The 19,079-nt window shown below is 41.5% G+C and overlaps 1 protein-coding gene across 3 annotated transcripts in view; it reads right to left on the reverse strand.

The window, feature by feature from the left end:
• NEK7 (NIMA related kinase 7) overlaps positions 1 to 19,079 on the reverse strand; it is a 227,890-nt gene that overhangs the window by 182,291 nt on the left and 26,520 nt on the right. For all 3 annotated transcript variants that reach the window (XM_029617705.1, XM_029617703.1, XM_029617704.1), the window contains exon 2: positions 10,239 to 10,325. In XM_029617705.1, coding sequence (XP_029473565.1) covers positions 10,239 to 10,295 — 57 coding nt within the window. In that variant the 5' untranslated portion in view covers positions 10,296 to 10,325. The remainder of the gene's footprint in view (positions 1 to 10,238; positions 10,326 to 19,079) is intronic.

The following is a 19,079-nucleotide window of genomic DNA, read 5'->3' on the forward strand; positions in this document are numbered from 1 at the left end:
CAGGTAGCAGCCCTACAAATATCAGGAAGCGGCACAGAGCGTAGGTGCACTACTGAAGTTGCCATGGCCCTGACAGAGTGTGCTTTAACACTGTCTTGAAGTGGAATGCCTGCTTGCAGTTAGCAAAAGGATATGCTGTCTGTTAACCAGGAGGAGAGAGAGTCTGCTTACCCACAGATTGACCCAATCTGATAGATAGAAAGAAAAACAGTTGGGTGGATTTTCTGGGAGTAGCTGTAAGATCTAAATAGAATGCTAGAGCCCATTTACAGTCAAGGGTATGTAGAGCCTGTTCTCCTGGATTGGAATGGAGCCTGGGAAAGAAGGTGGGTAGTATAATGGATTGATTAATGTGAAACTCCGATACTACCTTAAGTAAAAACTTAGGGTGAGTGCGGAGTACTACCCGGTCATGCAGAAGTTTATTGTAAGGCGGGTAGGTAACTAGGGCCTGTAACTCACTAACTCTGCAAGCAGATGTGATTGCCAAAAGAAAAATCACAGGATTGGAGAGGCTCAAATGGTGGTTTCATGAGCCGACCCAAAACCAGGGTGAGGTCCCAAGAAGGGGCCGGAGGGCGTACTGGAGGTTTGAGGTGGAGCAAGCCCTTCAGAAAACGTTACAAGGGGTTGTACTGAAATGGGAACATCCCCAACACCTTTATGGAAGGCAGCTACCGCACAGACATGCATCCTGATGGAAGACGTTTTGAGACCTGATTCTGACAAGTGCCAGAGATAGTCTAGAAACTTCGTGGTGGAACAAGTGAAAGGATCACGAGACAGTGAGGAACACTATGACTTAAACCTGTTCCATTTGTAAAAATAAGATTCTCGTGGAAGACTTCCGTGAAGCAATCAGGTCATGGGAAACTGGCTCTGAAAGGTTGAGTGGCTGAAGAATTAACCTTTCAATAGCCAGGCAGTCAGGGACAAGGCCTGAAGATTGGGGTGGCGTAGGCACCCATCGTTTTGAGTGATCAGAAGCGGGTCCTTCCCCTGGGGAATGTGCCTGCGAATGGAGAGGTCCTGAAGAATCGGAAACCACACTTGGCGTGGCCAGTGAGGAGCTATCAGGATCATGCTTCCCTTGACATAACTTCGAGAGTCTGAGAAAGAAGTGGAAGGAATGCATATAGGAGACCGGTTGCCCATGAGAGGGAAAACGCATCTCGGTAGTGAGTGTTGGCTGCGAGTGAGAGAGCAAAAGTTCTCTACTTTGCGGTTTTGAGGTGATGCAAAGAGGTTTATGTGAGGGTAACCCCAACATTGGAATATTGAGTCCGCTACAGTGGGGTTGAGAGACCACTCATGAGGCTGAAAGGTGCGACTCAGCTTGTCTGCCAACACATTGTCCACTCCCAGCAAGTAGGTGGCCTTGAGGTACATCGAGTGGGAAAGGGCCTCTGCCCACATCTGTGCAGCTTCCTGACACAGGAGGTAGGAACCCGTTCCTCCTTGTTTGTTGATGTACCACATGGCCACCTGGTTGTCTGAATCAGGATGACCTGGTTGGAAAGGCGATCCTGAAACACCCTGAGAGAATATCAGCTTGCTCGTAGCTCCAGGAAATTTGGGTGTTTGGCTTCCTCTGGAGACCAGGTGCCTTGAGTTTGCAAATTGGCAACATGTGCTCCCCAGCAGAGGTTGGAGGCATTGGGTGTAAGGGTTATTTGAGGATCTGGAGCCTGGAAAGGAGGAGATTGGACTGATTCTTCCACCAAGCCAGAGAGATAGGCGAAGTGGGTTGGTGATGTGGACAACAGTTGACAGTGGGTGAGATGATTGAATCCACTGTGACCTTAGAGTCCATGACTCATGGCAAGAAGAGCCATTGGAGTGACATGTACCGAGGACACCATGTGTCCTAGCAACACTAGGAAGTGACGTGCAGTTGAGCATTTGAGACTGCAGTTGATGGGCGAGAGAAGTGAGTGAGAGCTCGTTCAAGGAAGAAATGCTTTTGCTTTGAAGGTGTCCAAGTCTGCTCCTATGAACGACAGGGTTTGTGATGGGACTAAGTTGGTCTTTGGGTAATTGATGAGAAACCCTAGGGAGATCAGGGTATGCAAGTTGAGTCGTAGGGACGTCAGAGCAGCTTGCTGGGTGGGAGCCCTGATCAACCAGTTGTCGAGGTAGGGGTAGACATGGACACCTTGAGTTCTGAGGAATGCTGCTACTACTACAAGGCACTTGATGAAGACTCATGGTGCAGATGCCAGGCCGAATGGTAGCACTCTGTATTGATAGTGCTTTGGGCAAACCAGGGAATCGCAGAAATTTGCGATGAGACTGAGTTATTCCGATGTGTGTGTAAGCGTCCTGGAGGTTTAGAGAGCAGAGCCAGTCTTCCCTTTGGAGAAGGGGAAGGAGGGAACCCAAGGTTACCATCTTGAACTTTTCTCTTTGTAGGTACTTGTTTAAGGCACGAAGGTCTAGTATTGGGCGAACGCCACCTAACTTTTTTGGGATTAGAAAGTACAGAGAATAGAAGCAGAGGCCCTGTTGGGAGTAAGGCACTGGTTCGATTGCTCTGGATCGAAGGAGGAGGAAGACTTCCTGATCCAGGAATGGTGAGTGATCGGATGTTCCCCACATCAGCAGAGGTGGGGAGTCCAGCGGAATGGCAAGAAAGTTGAGATAACCTTGAGTGATTATGGCAAGAACCCACTGGTCTGAGGTGATTGTGTGCCAGATGTTGCTGAAGTGGCACAATCTACCTCCCACTGGTACATGCAATAGTGGAGGCTGAATGCTGCTCTCTAGGAAAGAGTCAAAAACCAGACGCTGGACCTGGCTGCGGGGTTGTCTGTTTTTTTGCCTGCAAGGTTGCCTGGACTGGCCTTTCTGGTAAGGCTTAGTAGAGCGACCTTTGGACAGTGGAGGATAAAAGATTTCCTTTGGCGGTAGAAAGACTTTTTGGGATCCTTTCTGAATGTTTGCTTAGCAGGATATTCAGAAGGCAACAAGGAGAGTTGGAATAGAGTCATGGTGATCTTTGAGCTGTGCCACTGCTTGCTGTATCTGTTCACCAAAAAGACTATCATCAGTGCAAGGCAAATCTGACAGTATGTCCTGGACCTCAGGTCACAGATCTGAAGACTTTAGCCAGGCTCACCTCCTCGCAGAAATAACTGTTGCTGATACCCTGGAAGTGGTGTCGAAAATGTCATATGCTGATCTTGTTTCATGTTTGCCCGCTTCTAATCCTTTCTGAGCCAGAGCATGTAATTGCTCTTGAAACTGCTGAGGTAGGGACTCAGGAAAGTCCTGCATTTGCTTAAAGAGGACCCTATTGTACTGGGTCATATGGAGTTGGTAAGAGGCAATGCGGGATATAAGCATTGATCCCTGAAAGACATGCCGACCTATGGCATCCAGGAACTTTTGCTCCTTCCCTGGAGGGAAAGAAGAGTGAGGCTTGGAGCGTCAGGCTCTCTTTTGGGCTGATTCAACCACCACTGAATGGTGATCCAATTGGGTTTTTTGGAAACCTGGAGTTGACTGGACTAGGTGTGTGGTGTCCACTTTTCGGTTAACTGCTGCCACCAAACCAGGATGCTCCCAATTTCTCTTTAGAAGATCCAAGAGAACATCATGGATAGGGATAGAGGTGATTTCTTTAGGAGCAACCAGAAATTGCAGAAGTTCCATCATTTGGTGTCTATCATCCTGTTCCATCTGAAGTTGGAATGGAACCAATTCAGACATTTCCTTCCCAAAATTAATGAAGGACAAGTCCTCTAGAGGAGAACACTTCCTGCTTTCAGTAGGAGAGGGTGGTGATGGTAAGTCATTTGTATCCTGGGACGAGTCATCGATCCATGTATCAGAGTTCATCACCAGCACCCCTAGGATCCTTAGAGGGACGGAATGTTGGTATTCCTGAAGGTCCTGGTTGAGGCACCGAAGGAGGCACAGAGGGCATCGCTGGATGGATCAGAGGCACCGATGGTAGCAAAGACACTATCGGTGACATCGATGGCCGAGGCATTGGTAGGACTCCCGATGGAGGAAATAACGGTGTTTCTCCTTCTGTCGATGAAAGAGGAATTGGGGAGGAGGGCACTGGGCCCATCAGTGTCCCCGGATCCAGAGGAAAAGCGGCGAGCAGTGCCAGTGCTACAGGAATGGGAACTGTAGCCGGTTCTGGAATCGGCATCGGAGGAATCTTGAAGCCTTGCATCACTCTGCCGATGGCCTCTTGAATCATCTGATCCAATTCCTCTCGGAAACCTGGAGCGAGGAGCCCCAATGCCGGAGGAGGAGGTGGAGGCGTATCCGGAGGGACCGTTTAAGGTGGAATTGCGGCTCCTATCACCAGTCCCGGTGAAGGTTGCCTCTGTGACCTGGAGCCAGATAGGGACAGTGCCTTTTCTGGACGGGCTTTCTTCAGCGGCGGTTCAGACTGTGGCGACGTCGAGGGCTTGCCTGCGTCAATGGTCTGAGACCTACGGTGTGTGTTTTTCTCGGCAATCTCCTCTGTCCTTATGCTGAGGAGGAACAGAGGGTGTCAATGGCCATGGAGTCGTCTATGCCGGTTGGACACCCGTCTGTGCACGATACTGGAGCAACGTAGACTGTGTCTGCTCGGACGATGTCGAGGCTATGGACGGCGTCAGAGTTTGTGACCGAAAGAGAAGTTCCATCTTCTCCAATCTAGCCTTGCGACTTTTTGGTGACATGAGGGCACATTTGGTGCAAGTAAGGACATCATGCTCGCTTCCTAAACACATTACACAGATCTTGTGAGGGTCAGTAATGGACATTGTGCGAGTGTAGTCAGGGCATCGACGGAACCCCGACGCCATGGCCTCAAAATTTAGCCGCAGTGCGGTTGACAGCCGGTAAGCTGTGAGGGCCAAACTCAACGGGAATCGACCGGAATTGGGTGTAAAAAAAAAAAAAAAATACTGGATCACTGTGGAAGTAAAAATTGAATAGGGGGACCCCTGTGGAGTATTACATTATGAAGTAATTCCTGTCAGGAATCTCTGTAGAGCTCCTTAACCCGCATGGCTACTACTGCGTGGGGAAAAAAAGTCTGAAGGGGGACCCCTGCTGGTTGCAGGGTTAGTGCCATGCTGGGCATGCCCAGTAGGTGCCAGTCAAAGTTCTAGAAACTTTGACAAAAAAGTGTTCCTTGATTGGGCTCCATCCTGTGATGTCACCCATATGTGAGGACTACGATCCTGCTTGTCCTGTGAGAATATGTATTTCACAATCAGCAGCACTAGGAAACAAACTATTTTGGGAAACTGCAAAAGTAGTGATGCAAGGCCACATTTCTTACTCTAGTCTTAAATGGAAAAGGCCAAGTATACTTCATTTGGAAAGGCAACTTAGAAAAGCTCGATTAAAGTTGGTAGGTAATGTGTCTGAAGAAAATGAAGTTTTTTGTATACAAAGTATATTTTATTGTATCAAACACAAATTGGCAAAAGTCTAGCTAAGGTTGTTAAATCTGTGGATGGGTCACAGTTTATCCTGGTATTGTAGGACAAAAATGGGGTGACGCATCAGGACAATAAAGAGATCAGCAGGATCTTACAATAATTTTATCATTTATATTCTGCTGGGGAAAATGATCTGACTAATTGGGAATGTCTTTGGGGGTTTTTTTGGGGTTTTTTTAAAGATATCTGTTCTTACCTGATTTAAGTCCAGGACTGTTAGATTATCTTAATAAACCAAATCAGTAAGGAACAAATCTTAAGTCACCAGAGCTAGATAGATTCCTTGCAGAATTTTATAAAATTTTAAGGGCCCAGATAATAGGACCCATGCATTGAGTCTTGTCATTGAGAAGCCTTCATTAAAATCTTGCCAAAAAAAAAGGAAAAAGATTTGGAATTGCCTTGTCTACTGGCCTATTTCACTACTAAATTGGGATGCAGAAATGTATTTGAAGGAATTGGCTAATAGGCTAGTTATAGTTTTAGTAGATGATCTCTAGGGAGCAAGTAGGATTGCTATGATTATTAGAAAGGTTTTAGTGGAGACAGAATTTGGTCACATTGCCAGGAAACAACCCCTTAGTTTTGATATTGAAAAGGCTTTTGACCATTTGTCTTGGAAATTATTTTTATGTTAGAAAAACTGGAGTTTAGTGGGTCTTTCATGGATAGCATTCATTTTTGTTTGAATGTCCCAAAGCACTGGTGGTCTGTACAGCTCTCTTTGAAAAGAGGTAGTAGAGAAGGATGCCATTTATACCCATCTTAATATACTTGTCGAACTAAATGGTGGAGATGTGTGGAAAAGAATTAGAGAATTTCTAACTGTGGAGAAATATGAGTAAGATGGGTATCATGAGTGTTAAGATGATGGTAAAGTTATTAATTGTTATTGTAGGATTCCCATAAAGTAGTGGTGGTTGACATGAACTGGTAGTGAACAGCGGATTGAGTAAGTTATAAGTAGAGGTGTTGAGGGGATAATATTGTTGATTTTAATATGTCTAATATTGTTTTCTCTTATCTATTGAAGTTGTACAAGTTGGAGAAATGAGTTCAGAGAGGAGTTTGCAGTGTTAATTATCCCCAGAGAAAGCTTAAATGTGAAACAATGGACCTTGTAGGGTGATTTATCTACACATATGAAGAACTGAGGGGTGATTTGCCTGCATATTGAAGATTGCGGGACAATCTGGGGGATGAATCTGCACAAATGATGATCTGAGGGAGAACTTATTTGAAGAAGTGGAGTTTAGATGTGGCTTTGTACAAATTTATTGGGAACATGTGGGATGATTTTGTGTGGGGGATGAGTGAATGTGATGGATGAATGTGGGATGTTTTAATACATTGTATTTGAGTTACACCAGCATGTCCAATTGGTGAATATTGATAGGATATGATATTCATGACATATGTTTAAACATTTTAATGATGTAATTTAAATAAAGTGATATTACAAATATGTATGTATGATATTGTCTGAGATATTACAAGATATTGATGTTTAAAAAAAAATTGTTCTGCATAAGAAAATAATGGTTATGTGAGGGTCCCTATTAAGTGAAAAATTCCTTGTAAAGCACCATGGTTTAAGGTAGTGGTCCCCAACCCTGTCCTGGGGGCCCACCAGCCAGTCAGGTTTTCAGGATATCCACAATGAATATGTATGAAAGAAAATGTGCATGCACTGCCTCTATAACATGCACATTTTCTCTCACGTATATTCATTGTGGATATCCTGAAAACCCGACTGGCTGGTGGGCGCCCAGAACAGGGTTGGGGACCACTGGTTTAAGGGACTCTATAAATGCTATGTTTAATTTGGGGGGAGGGAAAAAGTTGACCCTACTTCCCCTTTAGTTCTGTCTGCAGCTGAAGGCACAACCACTGTTTTAAAATTGTGTTCTACGTTCTGTTTTTTCTAAGATTTTTTTTTTTTTTTTTTTTTTTTTTTTTTTTTAAATATAGTGGACTTCTAAAGTTAGCTAATGCCCAGCAAACCTGGCTGCTGATTTATTTATTTATTTAGCTTTATATACCGGCTTTCAAATTAATTTCAAGGCGGTTTACATTGATTGAATTTGCAGTAGCAGCATTCAAAACACATATATGCTAAACATATCATTATACATATTACATCACCAAAACATTAAATTAAGACTAAAACCATTTTAAATACAATAATAAATAAAATCCAACCATTTCTTCTCCTTCCTCCTCAATTCTACCCTTCTTCCCATCTTCTATCCCATTTAACCCCCTCCCTCTTAACCCTTCCTCCCCTAGTTCCCCTTATTCTATCTCATCAGCTAAACAGCTGTGGTAGGAGGGGTCAATTATTTAGAGTAAAAGCCTGCTCGAATAACCAGGTTTTTATCTGCTTCCTGAAGCTATTGATGTTCTCCTCTGTCCGAATTTCAACAGGTAAAGAATTCCACATCTTTGGTCCTGCCAAAGACAAGGACCTCTCCCTCACTGAGCTAAGATGGGCCAGTTTGGGTGATGGTATGGTCAACAGGGCCTGACCAAATGATCTCAGATTCCGTGCTGGAACATGAATGCGTAATGAGGCATTTAGCCATTCAGAATTCCTGCCATAGATGGCTTTATGAATTAAAGTTAGACACTTGTATTGGATACGGGACTGAACCGGCAACCAATGTAATCCCATCAGTACCGGAGAAACATGATCGAACTTTTTTGCATCAGTTAGAAGTCGTGCCACGGCGTTCTGCAACAGTTGCAGCGGGCGGATAGTCGATAATGGCAGACCCAGCCATAGGGCATTACAGTAATCTAATTTAGGTAAAATTAATGCCTGTACCACAATTCGAAAATCATTTGAGTGCAATAATGGCTTTAATCTCCTTAGCACTCGCAGTTTATGAAAACCATCTTTTATGATGGCCTTCACTGAAGTTTTCATATTAAGCTCAGAGTCAAGGATACAACCCAAGTCTCTGGCATCATGTTGGATCTTATATGAAGGGGGACAATTTGAGATGTCAGTCTCTATTTTCTCTGTTACCTTATTACAGATAAGCAGTATTTCAGTTTTAGCATTGTTTAGTGCCAATGACATGTGTGTAAGCAGTTGTTTTATTGATTTGTAGTATACATCCCAGAGTTTCAATGTGGCCGACAAGGAATCTTTTATAGGTAACAAAATCTGGATATCATCTGCAAATAGGTAATGTACCAATCCCAGACCCGCTAAGAATCTGCACAATGGGGCCATATAAATATTAAACAAAGTTGGCGAAAGGGAGGAGCCCTGAGGGACTCCAGTATGGAGGTCAACTACCTCAGATTCTACTGTTCCCAATTTAACTACGTACGATCTATTAGTGAGAAAAGATTTAAACCAATCTAGTGTTTTATCTTGGAGACCAACTTCACACAATCTTACGATAAGTGCTTCGTGATTGACGGTGTCAAATGCCGCCCATATATCTAACAGAATTAGTAAATAAGAGGTATTCTGATCGAAGCCTCTTTGAATGGTATCGGATAATGAAATTAAGAGGGTCTCGGTGTTATGAGATTTCCGGAAACCATACTGTGCTGGAAAAAGCAGCTGATGTTCTTCTAGATGGTCCATAAGCTGCCGATTGACCACTTTTTCAATTAATTTAGCCAAGAATGGAAGTATTGAAATTGGTCTATAATTTGCCAGAACTTCCGGATCCAAATTAGCTTTTTTCAAAATGGGCTTCACTATTGCGCGTTTCAGGTTATCTGGGAATATCCCTTCTTCTAATGACAAATTGACAATATCGGCCAGTGGTTTAGCTATAATATCTTGCACGGACTTTAAATGGTTAATAGACATTTTGTCCATAGGATGATTGGCAGGTGTCATTTTTTTTTTTATTAAGTTTGCTATTTCTAACGATGAAACTGCATCAAATGTTGACCAGTTAACAGAAGGGTTGCTGGGTAAGATGATATTTTGTGGGGCCTGTATATTTAGATCTTTTAGTACGGCTTGGATTTTTTCTTTAAAAAAGGAAGCAAATTTGTTGCTCTTGTTCTTTAGATTATTACCCCAGGTAGGCAAATTGCCTCTAATGTTAGTAAGTTCTGATACGTATGTAAACAGGATCCTAGGATTAAATTGGAATTTGTGGATTCTATCAGAATAGAAATTGCGTTTGGCAGTATTGATTGATTCTCTATAATTATGCAAAGCCGCTCTATAATTTGCTTGCGATGCATCGTCGCGATGTTTCCGCCAAATCGTGTGTATAACTGTTAAAAGTAATACTTGAACAAGTTAATGCATAACGTAATGAATATCAGACAATACTTTACGAGTTAGTTTCTATGAAACCATTTCATTTGTAGTTGTTTTTGTTTGTGTTGCTTTTATTATGTATGTGTATTTTGTATATCGCTTAGGCCTAACAGTGTTAAGCGATTAATAAATTTTATAAATGAAATGAAATTCCGCCAAATTCTTTCCAATTTCCTTAATCCTTTAAGATCTTTTAAATGGGGGGAAAACCAAGGAGCTCTGTGTTTACCTTGGAGAGGAATCCATTTTTTAATAGTAGGACACAGTTTATTTGCTAGCTCAGACATGGCTGAATTCCATGAATTAACTGGCCAGTGCTAACATTTCATTTCCTAATACTAGTGGCTATACTTGAAATACTGCACAATATGAAATTTATAGCACTCCTTCCAAAATACAAGTAGTCAGATTTTCCTAGGAGAGCCATACAATTTTAGGGGTTGAATATACAGTTTGTCTTGATTTTTATTAAAACAAAATACCTGTAGTTGAAACGGAGGAACTGGAGGAACTTGCATAGTTTGTGATTGTTCATTCATTGTTCCTGATCAACAGGGCTTCTTCCCACTCTAAAAATTAAGCAGAAAAGTCCTGTCAACCCGATGAAAATAAAATAGTTAAAAAGCAAACATGTTTCAAGGAAAATGCTATATCAACTGACAGCACTTAGTTGAACTCCTATTTTAATCATCCACCTTACCATACTCCAAAACATGTTTTTACTTTAATAAAATTAGAAATTGAATACAAAAGTCCAAAAACTAATCATATAAAGGATGCAGGAAACTTCAAAACAAAAATTATAATTCAAAAATTGTTTGAAAATATGAAACACATGACCAGTTCACATGATGTAAGAGACTCAACAGGATTATAAAGAAGCAAAGTTCCCAAGACAGATGAAAGATGCAATCCAAGATGGCAACACAAGGTGGCAAACAAAAAAAAGCCAATACAACTGAAAGAACAGTTGTAGACGTTTCAGGAAAAAAATACCTGTCTCAAGGGAATGTTTTCAGTCTCCACAATAGTTTAGCCAGATCATTCGAAAAGTTGAAACATCTCCATATGACACAAAGCTAACATCTGGAAAAGGAAATGTAGCAGCTCAGATTTTATACAACCTTCACAGGAAGTGATATCAACAGGAAGGGCAATCCAAAAATCAAAAAGATAAATAACAGCAAGTTTGCTTATTATAAACTATTTTTCCGTAGATAGGACGACAAATTAGACATGATCTGTGGGAGACGTCATCCAGCAGCACCGGACCTCTCTCCAAGCTAGTAGAGCTTTGAGCTCTTTTGAGTATGTGTTGGAGTTCACGTGTGGCCGTTGCCTCAAGCACCTCCTCAAGCTACATTACAAAGTTAATATGCATCTCTCTCTCTTTCTAGGTAGTTGACTCTCCAGGGAGGTGGGTGGGCAACATATCTAAGGAAACATTGTTTATGATAAGAAAACTTGTTTTCTTTCAATAAACAGGCATGAATTAGGCACATCTGGGGTGTCCCAAGCTGAGGGTTGCAGCAGAACATTTACTTAGGAAGCACCCCAGACTCCTTTGGGGAGAATAGACTACTACCATCACAGTTCATGCAAAACTGCTTATCTATAGGTACTCTGATGTAGAATCAGAAATGGATCATAAAAGGTGTGAACTGACTACCAAGGTGCAGCTCTGCAGACACATACTATGGTTATTACCCTAAAATGAGCCACTGAAGTAGCCAGAGCACTGAGCTGAACAGGGTGAACAAATGTTTTCTGCATACCTGCTAAGATGTTGCAAAGCTGAATGGGAATTTAAGGAAGCTGGAAGAATGGTCGAAGATATGGCAGCTCAGATTCATTACCAAGAAGTGCAAAGTCATATATATGGGGTGTGGAAATCCGAAAGAACTGTATTCGATGGGGGGTGAAGGGTTGATGTCCACGGAGCAGGAGAGACACCTAGGGGGAGATAGTGTCTAATGATGTGAAGTCTGTGAAACAATGTGACAAGGAGATAGCTAAAGCCAGAAGAATGCTGGGCTGCATAGAGAGAGGAATATAGAGTAAGAAAAGGGAAGCGATTATCCCCTTGTACAGGTCCTTGGCGAGACCTCACCTGGAGTATTGTGCTCAGTTCTGGAGACCGTATCTACGAAGGAAAGAGACAGGATGGAGTCGGTCCAGAGAAGGGCGCCCAAAAAGGTGGATGGCCTTCATAAAATAACTTGAGGAAAGATTGAATAATCTAAATATGTACACTCTGGAGAAAAGGAGGAGCAGAGGTGATATGATACAGACTTTGAGATACTTGAAAGGTTTTAATGATCCAAAGATAACGACAAACCTTTTCAGTCAGAAAAAAAAAAAAAATCAGAAGAACCAGGGGTCACGATTTAAAACGCCAGGGAGGAAGATTCAGAACCAATATCAGGAAGTACTTCTTCACAGAGAGGGTAGTGGATGCCTGGAATGCCCTTACGGAGGAAGTGGTGAAGACCAGAACTGTGAAGGACTTCAAAGGGGCATGGGATAAACACTGTGGATCCATAAAGTCTAGAGGATGTGTATGAAGAGTGGGTGGCTCGCGGGAATGGATTTCCATTCACAAAAAAGCAGAGTAACTTGCTTGTTACAGCGGATACTACTCCAAACCAAATAAGCCTGATGCTTCACTTTCAATGCATATCCAGCATAGCTCTCTGCTTCAATGGCAAGGGGGAATGAAGAAAACTGGATCTATATACAGACAACAACCAACAAGGACTGAATTACATAGTCGGGGTAAACAAGCATGGGTGTAGCTTGCTTATAGCGGTGGTTACTATCCCTAACTAAATAAGCTAGATATTTAATTTAGATGCAGTTCCAACACTGCTCTCTACATTAATGGAGGGGGGAAGGGAAACAGAACCAAAAGGTTACTAAGGGCCAAGAGTAACAGAGAAGTATGAGAAAAAAAAGTGTGAAAGCTTGCTGGGCAGACTGATTGGGCCATTGGTCTTCTTCTGCAGTCATTTCTATGTTTCTATGTACAGCAAGTGACTGACAAGTGAGTTAATTTTGCTAGTGACCATGGAGGATAGGCCTGACATACAAGCGAGTTATTTTACCAATTGAATCACCACTATAACCTAAGGTCTGGAGAAGTCTTCCTATTTCTCAGACATGGAGGTCCCAAAAGAAAAATATAGACAACACAATGAATTTATTGATACAGAAAGTCTAGACAACATGCCACTGAAAATTTTGGGTTGAGCAGGAAGCACCATCTGATCGAGAAAAGGGGTATAACGCATGGCCTAGAACAGACATTAGCTTAAAGTTTGCAGATACTTGTAGCTGAGGTAATTCCTGTGAACATCACTTAATGTCAAAACTGAAGAAAATACTCACTGTAAACCAAAGAATGGGCTCTGTGTTGAAAAAGGACAATATTCAAGCTACCTGGAAGGGGAGATGGTTGCACCAGGGTAAACGCAGCACAAGCCTCTCTCAAAGCCAGATATCAGTGAATGAGCAGAGATGGATTTTGAGTGTACTTAACATGGAAAATTGCTAAGACTCTGAGATATACTTACATCACGAGTATGGCAGACCCCAACCAGAGGGGAGCAAATGCTTGGCTCACAAGAAGAAGAAAAAAAAAAAAAAACACAAACCAGGCACCTTTGGAATTCCCAATTCATGGGAAGGTATTGAGTGTTTGGCAACCAAACCAGCAGACTGAGATATGGAAAACTAGACAGTGTTCATTTTAAGTTAAAAACGAAGGGTGTCCCAAGTATATAGGGGCAAAATTGGCATGTCATATCAGATCTCACTATAGCTATCCAGGTCATGCTGAAACTATAAATAAGAAGGCATAGTTGCGCAGCAGAAGAGGTAGAACAAAGTTTTGATGAGACTTGTTACTTCTATGGTAAAGGAAAAACACAACCCTAAACCAGTCAGATTGCTGGGTAGAAATAAGAACTAATCTAGTTTCCTGTACTATAGTAGATGCCAGCCAGTCAAGCCGATCACCAATTGCCTAAAAAGAAGAGTTTGACAGTTGACAGTCAAAAGGACTCCTCATGGAACACTGTGCTGAAGTGATCCTCCAGTGCATTGGATATTCCAGAAGGAGACTGGTAGGAGAGGTCAACAACCAAATGTGCATCCCTCCCTCTTGAACACTTCTTTACAGAGAAGCTATGATTCTGCACTTCCCTATTATGCTTTTGAATTAAGATGCTCTTCCCTCGAAGATGCGTGACCTGTGGAAGAACATGTGAACACCCTAAGGTGGCTCCCTTCACAATAAATACCAGGTGCCCTGCTCCCACGAGTTAAAGTTGGGGCCAGTTCAACAGCTGAAAATGTCAAAGCATGTTTGTCTGGTATACAATGGGGCCTCATGTTTAGCCCGATGAATCTTTTATATTCAATCATTCTTGTGCAGAGGGTCCATACAGTTTTCCTGAATATAATACATCATTAAATGGCAGTATGGTGTATTTTTACATGCACTTAAGCATTTAAAGCTCTGATTTTTCATCAGAAAAAAAAAACAAAAAAAAAAAAAACAGGAAAACTCTATCCTTCAAAGGACTGAAGGCAAACAGAACAATGTCCACATGGGCGATGTCCCTTAAAGACAAGCACTTCTGCAGATTCAGTCCCAATCTTATCCCAAATATTAAGGACATACTGAAAAATAAATGGGGTTACCTCTAATGAGTACATGTGAAACATCTGCTGTTATATACATTGTTAAGTGCCCATGTGGTTTATGTTTCATTGGGAAAACTGTAAGGATCATTTGCACAAGAATTTTTTTTTTTAACAAAAACTGTATTCACCAGGCTAAACTTGAAGCTCTTTTAGAAGACAATTGTGTGTAACATACTTTTACTGATTTGACATTTTCAGCTACTGAACCGGCCCTGACTTATTTGTGGGAACAATGCGAATCTGTGGTTATTACAGCATGAACAGTTATGGATACACAATTCACAGACTGTTGCTCCCGATAGCGTTAACAGTGAACTTGATTTTTTAATTTCTTTGATTTTAACTATTATGGATAAAAGTTTATTTATGAGGAAGACCATTGATTAATGATTTTTTTAAATGATTGGATTTGCCCCTCAGTAGAACAGTAAGTGTTCTACTGAGTCTCAGTATTGCTTTGTTTCCTTTAGGATGTTAGCTTTGTGCCATGTGGAGATGTTTCAACTACTAGAATAACGATCTGGCTAAACTAATGTGGAGATCTTGAGTGAGAATATTCCCAACACCAGCTATGACCCGCCCACCACTTTGGATAAGCAGTCACTGAACACAGCTTGATGTTGCCACTTAACCCGGTAAGTTGGATCTTATCTGGCTAAGCGGCACTGAATATTGGGCCCACAAAGTATAAATGTTATTAGAACACTGAAACAAAAAAAAAAACAAAAAAAAGATGCATTTGTACAAACCAGAAACCCTCAATCAACAATGGTAATTAAGTAGCAAAATTTAGATTTATCCAGCTAAGTTAGACCTGCCAGTGAGCAGAGTTAAATTTAGCCATATAAACTTTTCCAACTAATTAAAAGTTATCCAGGTATAATCGGCAATGCAGCTGTGCTGCTAAATATGCCAGCTACGTTACAGGCCGATACAGTAAGTCGCAGGAGAGCGGGCGAGCACCCGCTCTCCCGGCACGTGCGATTCAGTATTCAAATGAGGGCCCGCGGTAAAAAGAGGCGCTAGGGACACTAGCGCGTCCCTAGTGCCTCTTTTTTGACAAGAGCAGCGGCTGTCAGCGAGTTTGACAGCAGACACTCAATTTTACCGGCGTCTGTTCTCAAACTCACTGACAGCCACAGGTTCGGAAACCGGACGCCAGCAAAATTTAGTGTCTGGTTTTCAACCCGCGAGCTGTGGGCTGCTTTAACACTTTTTTTTTTTTTTTTTTTTTTTTTAACTTTTGGCACCTCCAACTTAATATCGCCATGATATTAAGTTGGAGGGTGTATAGAAAAGCAGTTTGCTGCTTTTCTGTACACTTTCCCAGTGCCGGCAGAAATTAAAGCCTACCTTTGGGTAGGCGCTAATTTCTGAAAGTAAAATGTGCGGGGGAATAACTAATAGGGCCATCAACATGCATTTGCATGTTGCGGGCGCTATTAGTTTCGGGGGGGGGGGGGGGGGTGTTTGACGCGCTATTACCCTTACTGAATAAGAGGTAAAGCTAGCGCGTCAAAAACGCGCATCCAACAGTGCTGTATCGGCCTGTTAGAGAGCTATATCTAGCTAGTTAAGTTATACAGCTAGGGAAGTTAATATGGAACTTTGTATGCTTATTAAATAAGAGTGTAAAACCTGGACATACCACTTCAATGTTTTATTGCCTATATACCATGTTAATGTTTTTTTGTATCTTGTTTTGTTTATTTATAAAAAGTTTATGCCACCTATGTAACAAGTTATTCTAAGCAGCTCACAGTCACAATACTGACAAGTTTGCAACAAACAGTACATTACTTTAACACAATACAATAGCAAAAACATTCAACAATACAAAGTCAGTAAAATCAATTAAGTGAACTAAAAGGTACATTCAACAATAAACTTGCCACATATATAAACTAAGGAAATGCATGTAGCAATCAACAAATTTCACCTTCCCAAAAGTCTTTACATCACTTTCATTTAATAGCTTAGGGACATGCATATTTATGAGATGAACTAGACGCCCACTGCCACTGTACACTAGCAACATTGTTTATATTTTGGTTTAATTCATTTAATCTCCCAGGTTATGGCTTATGAACTAACCATTACTTTGCTTAATATGAGGCCTTTGATCAACTGTTATGCAAGAGAATATTTCGGTTTTTCAAGAGCCAGGAGTCAAATTATGTTTCAAGAAACTCACCACATGTTGGCTAAGTATGCTAAAACTTGAAAAGGGTTTTTTCTGCCTCAAACAACTTACAGTAGAGAGATGGTAATATATAAATCCATAAATCTCTGCCAAATACAACAAGGTCTTACTTGTAAAGACTGGTTTATACACTTCATTAATTTCACAGTTTAATTTACATAGGCCCAATGAAGCACATACTGGGGGAGACGGGGGGGACAAAGTTTTGACAATGCTTTTTATATTTAACTCCTTCCCCTATATATTTGGAAGACACTGAATTTTCTCTCAAACCTAAAAAGGCTAGGTATTCAGGATCATCCCAATAATCTCTTCCAGTCAATTTAAGGAGTCTCTGGTTTTATCCCAATGGACTGTTATTGCTCAAAGATTATACTTTTTCTGAACATAATTCCTACAGAAGGATCAATCACCACCTCTGTGCCCCTAACATGAACAAAAACAAACTAAAATGGGATTTTACAGTATCTCTTCATCACACAGTATCAAAACACTTGATTTTCACAATGCTAGAAAGTTCTGGAGGCCTTTGAAGGGTAAAACTCTCAATCTTAGGATATAGTTTTAAGATTTTTTTTTTGAGAACTTGGTCAGGGAGTTTTAACATGCCATACCATTGATGAATATACCCTAGTTTTCAAAAGGGAAAACAGTACTGAGAGGCACTATTAGATCCCACTCATCTTCAAAGGTCATGCAAGGCTACACGTTATGCCATTAAAAGGAAAAAAAAATTAGACTTGGAGGAACAAAGACTGTCCAAATTCCACTCATCTAAAGCTCACATAAGATGAAATGAAAGCTTTGCAAATTGCCCAACCAGAAAAATCAGTGCACTACACAAGACAAATATGAGCCCAGGAACAAACTTGTGAGCTCATGCCAAAATAGCCATAAGAAAGTGTACTAGCTGTATGTTTTTATCTGTGGTATCAGGGATAAACGAGGGGACACTACAGTATTCTATTACTTTAAAAATTTATAGTCCGATCCTTTTTACACAGGAAGGAGGCTTTTCTGTATCAACTCTAATCTTCTCAGATTAGATCAGACTTTTAATGCCTTGGCTGCACCACACAATTTGAGGTTATTCATGCTAAACAAACAGGCATAGATCATATTTCAAGAGAGTTACACCACTTTCTTAACCTGATCTCTTAGATTTCCACTACAAGGCACATCCACAAACCCTTGCTTTAACATGCTAATAAAAAGTCTGCAGTCGACTATATCAACAGTGGAGATACTTGAGGCCATTTCAAAAGCATTATAGCTCAAAGACTAGATGCTTTTCATACTCCTCACCAGTTTCCATCAGGAAACTCTAGTCTATGTTCTCCTGAAAGAGTGTATTCCAAAGTGCCCTTCCAGGACAATGTGTAAGTACTGAATCATGTAGAGCTACTAAAACGCTATGCTGGATTGAGGTATAGCATTCTGAAAATGCTTCTTCCCAAAGATGTCCAGAGTTTGAAATTCATGTCCAAGGGCCGTCAAGTCATGGGCTATTTCTTGGTCCTCCTCAAGGAAGATTATTCTACTTCACTCATGTGGTAATCTCTCAGCTGTCTGAACTAAATGCTTCATGTCTACCTTCTTTCCAATAGAAAATAAGGTGTGTTAATTCTCCTGCATCCTCTTCTTCCATGCACCCAAAGGATGGAGGATCATTTCATCAACTCACTGGGGGCTTGAAGCCGATATCTAAGAGTAGGTTTGCAATCTTCACCCTCAATATGAAACTCAAAAATGGGGGGAAAAAAACAAAAAAAACCCTTGGCTATCCTTTGAACAAAAGTAGGCAAGTAAAAGTTTTCAGATGGAGAGGGCCCTAATGGGAGGTCAGCTGAGTATTCCTCCAACAGGTATTCACGGACCAAGGATTCCTCATACTCAGGTTCCATGATGGCCTAACAGCACACCAATACAGAAGCCAAGGAGCTCTGATCTTAAAAAAAAAAAAAAAAACTCAGCTCTTTGGGCTTTAGAACTGAGGAAGGTCAAAAGGGCAGGAAAGGTACCTGCCCCCCTTTCATTCAACTTCAATTCAGACACTGCCTGAACAAAACCATGGTGCTTACCCCATTTCAGCAGTAAAACTCAGTCTCAAAGGAGAGATACTAGTGGAAGATGACTCCCTTTAATGTGTAGAGCTAAGATCCCCCCATGCATCTCCAGGCCAACTCCAATTCAATGAATTCTGACAGCACAGAGATCGATTTTATAGCAAAATGGACATCCTCCGCAGCTTGCTGAAGATCACTCTTTAGTCTCTGTATTGGACTGTGGGTATTGTCCGAACCAGAGAGGCAGAGCTCATTTCCAAAAGTGACCACTTCAGATAGTGCAAAACCTCCTGAGTCACAATAATTCAATCATAGATGCACTGAAGCCTCTACTTAAGGCTGTAACC

The sequence above is a fragment of the Rhinatrema bivittatum genome, chromosome 10 (genome assembly GCF_901001135.1).
Source record: "Rhinatrema bivittatum chromosome 10, aRhiBiv1.1, whole genome shotgun sequence".
Taxonomy (NCBI): Eukaryota; Metazoa; Chordata; class Amphibia; order Gymnophiona; family Rhinatrematidae; genus Rhinatrema; species Rhinatrema bivittatum.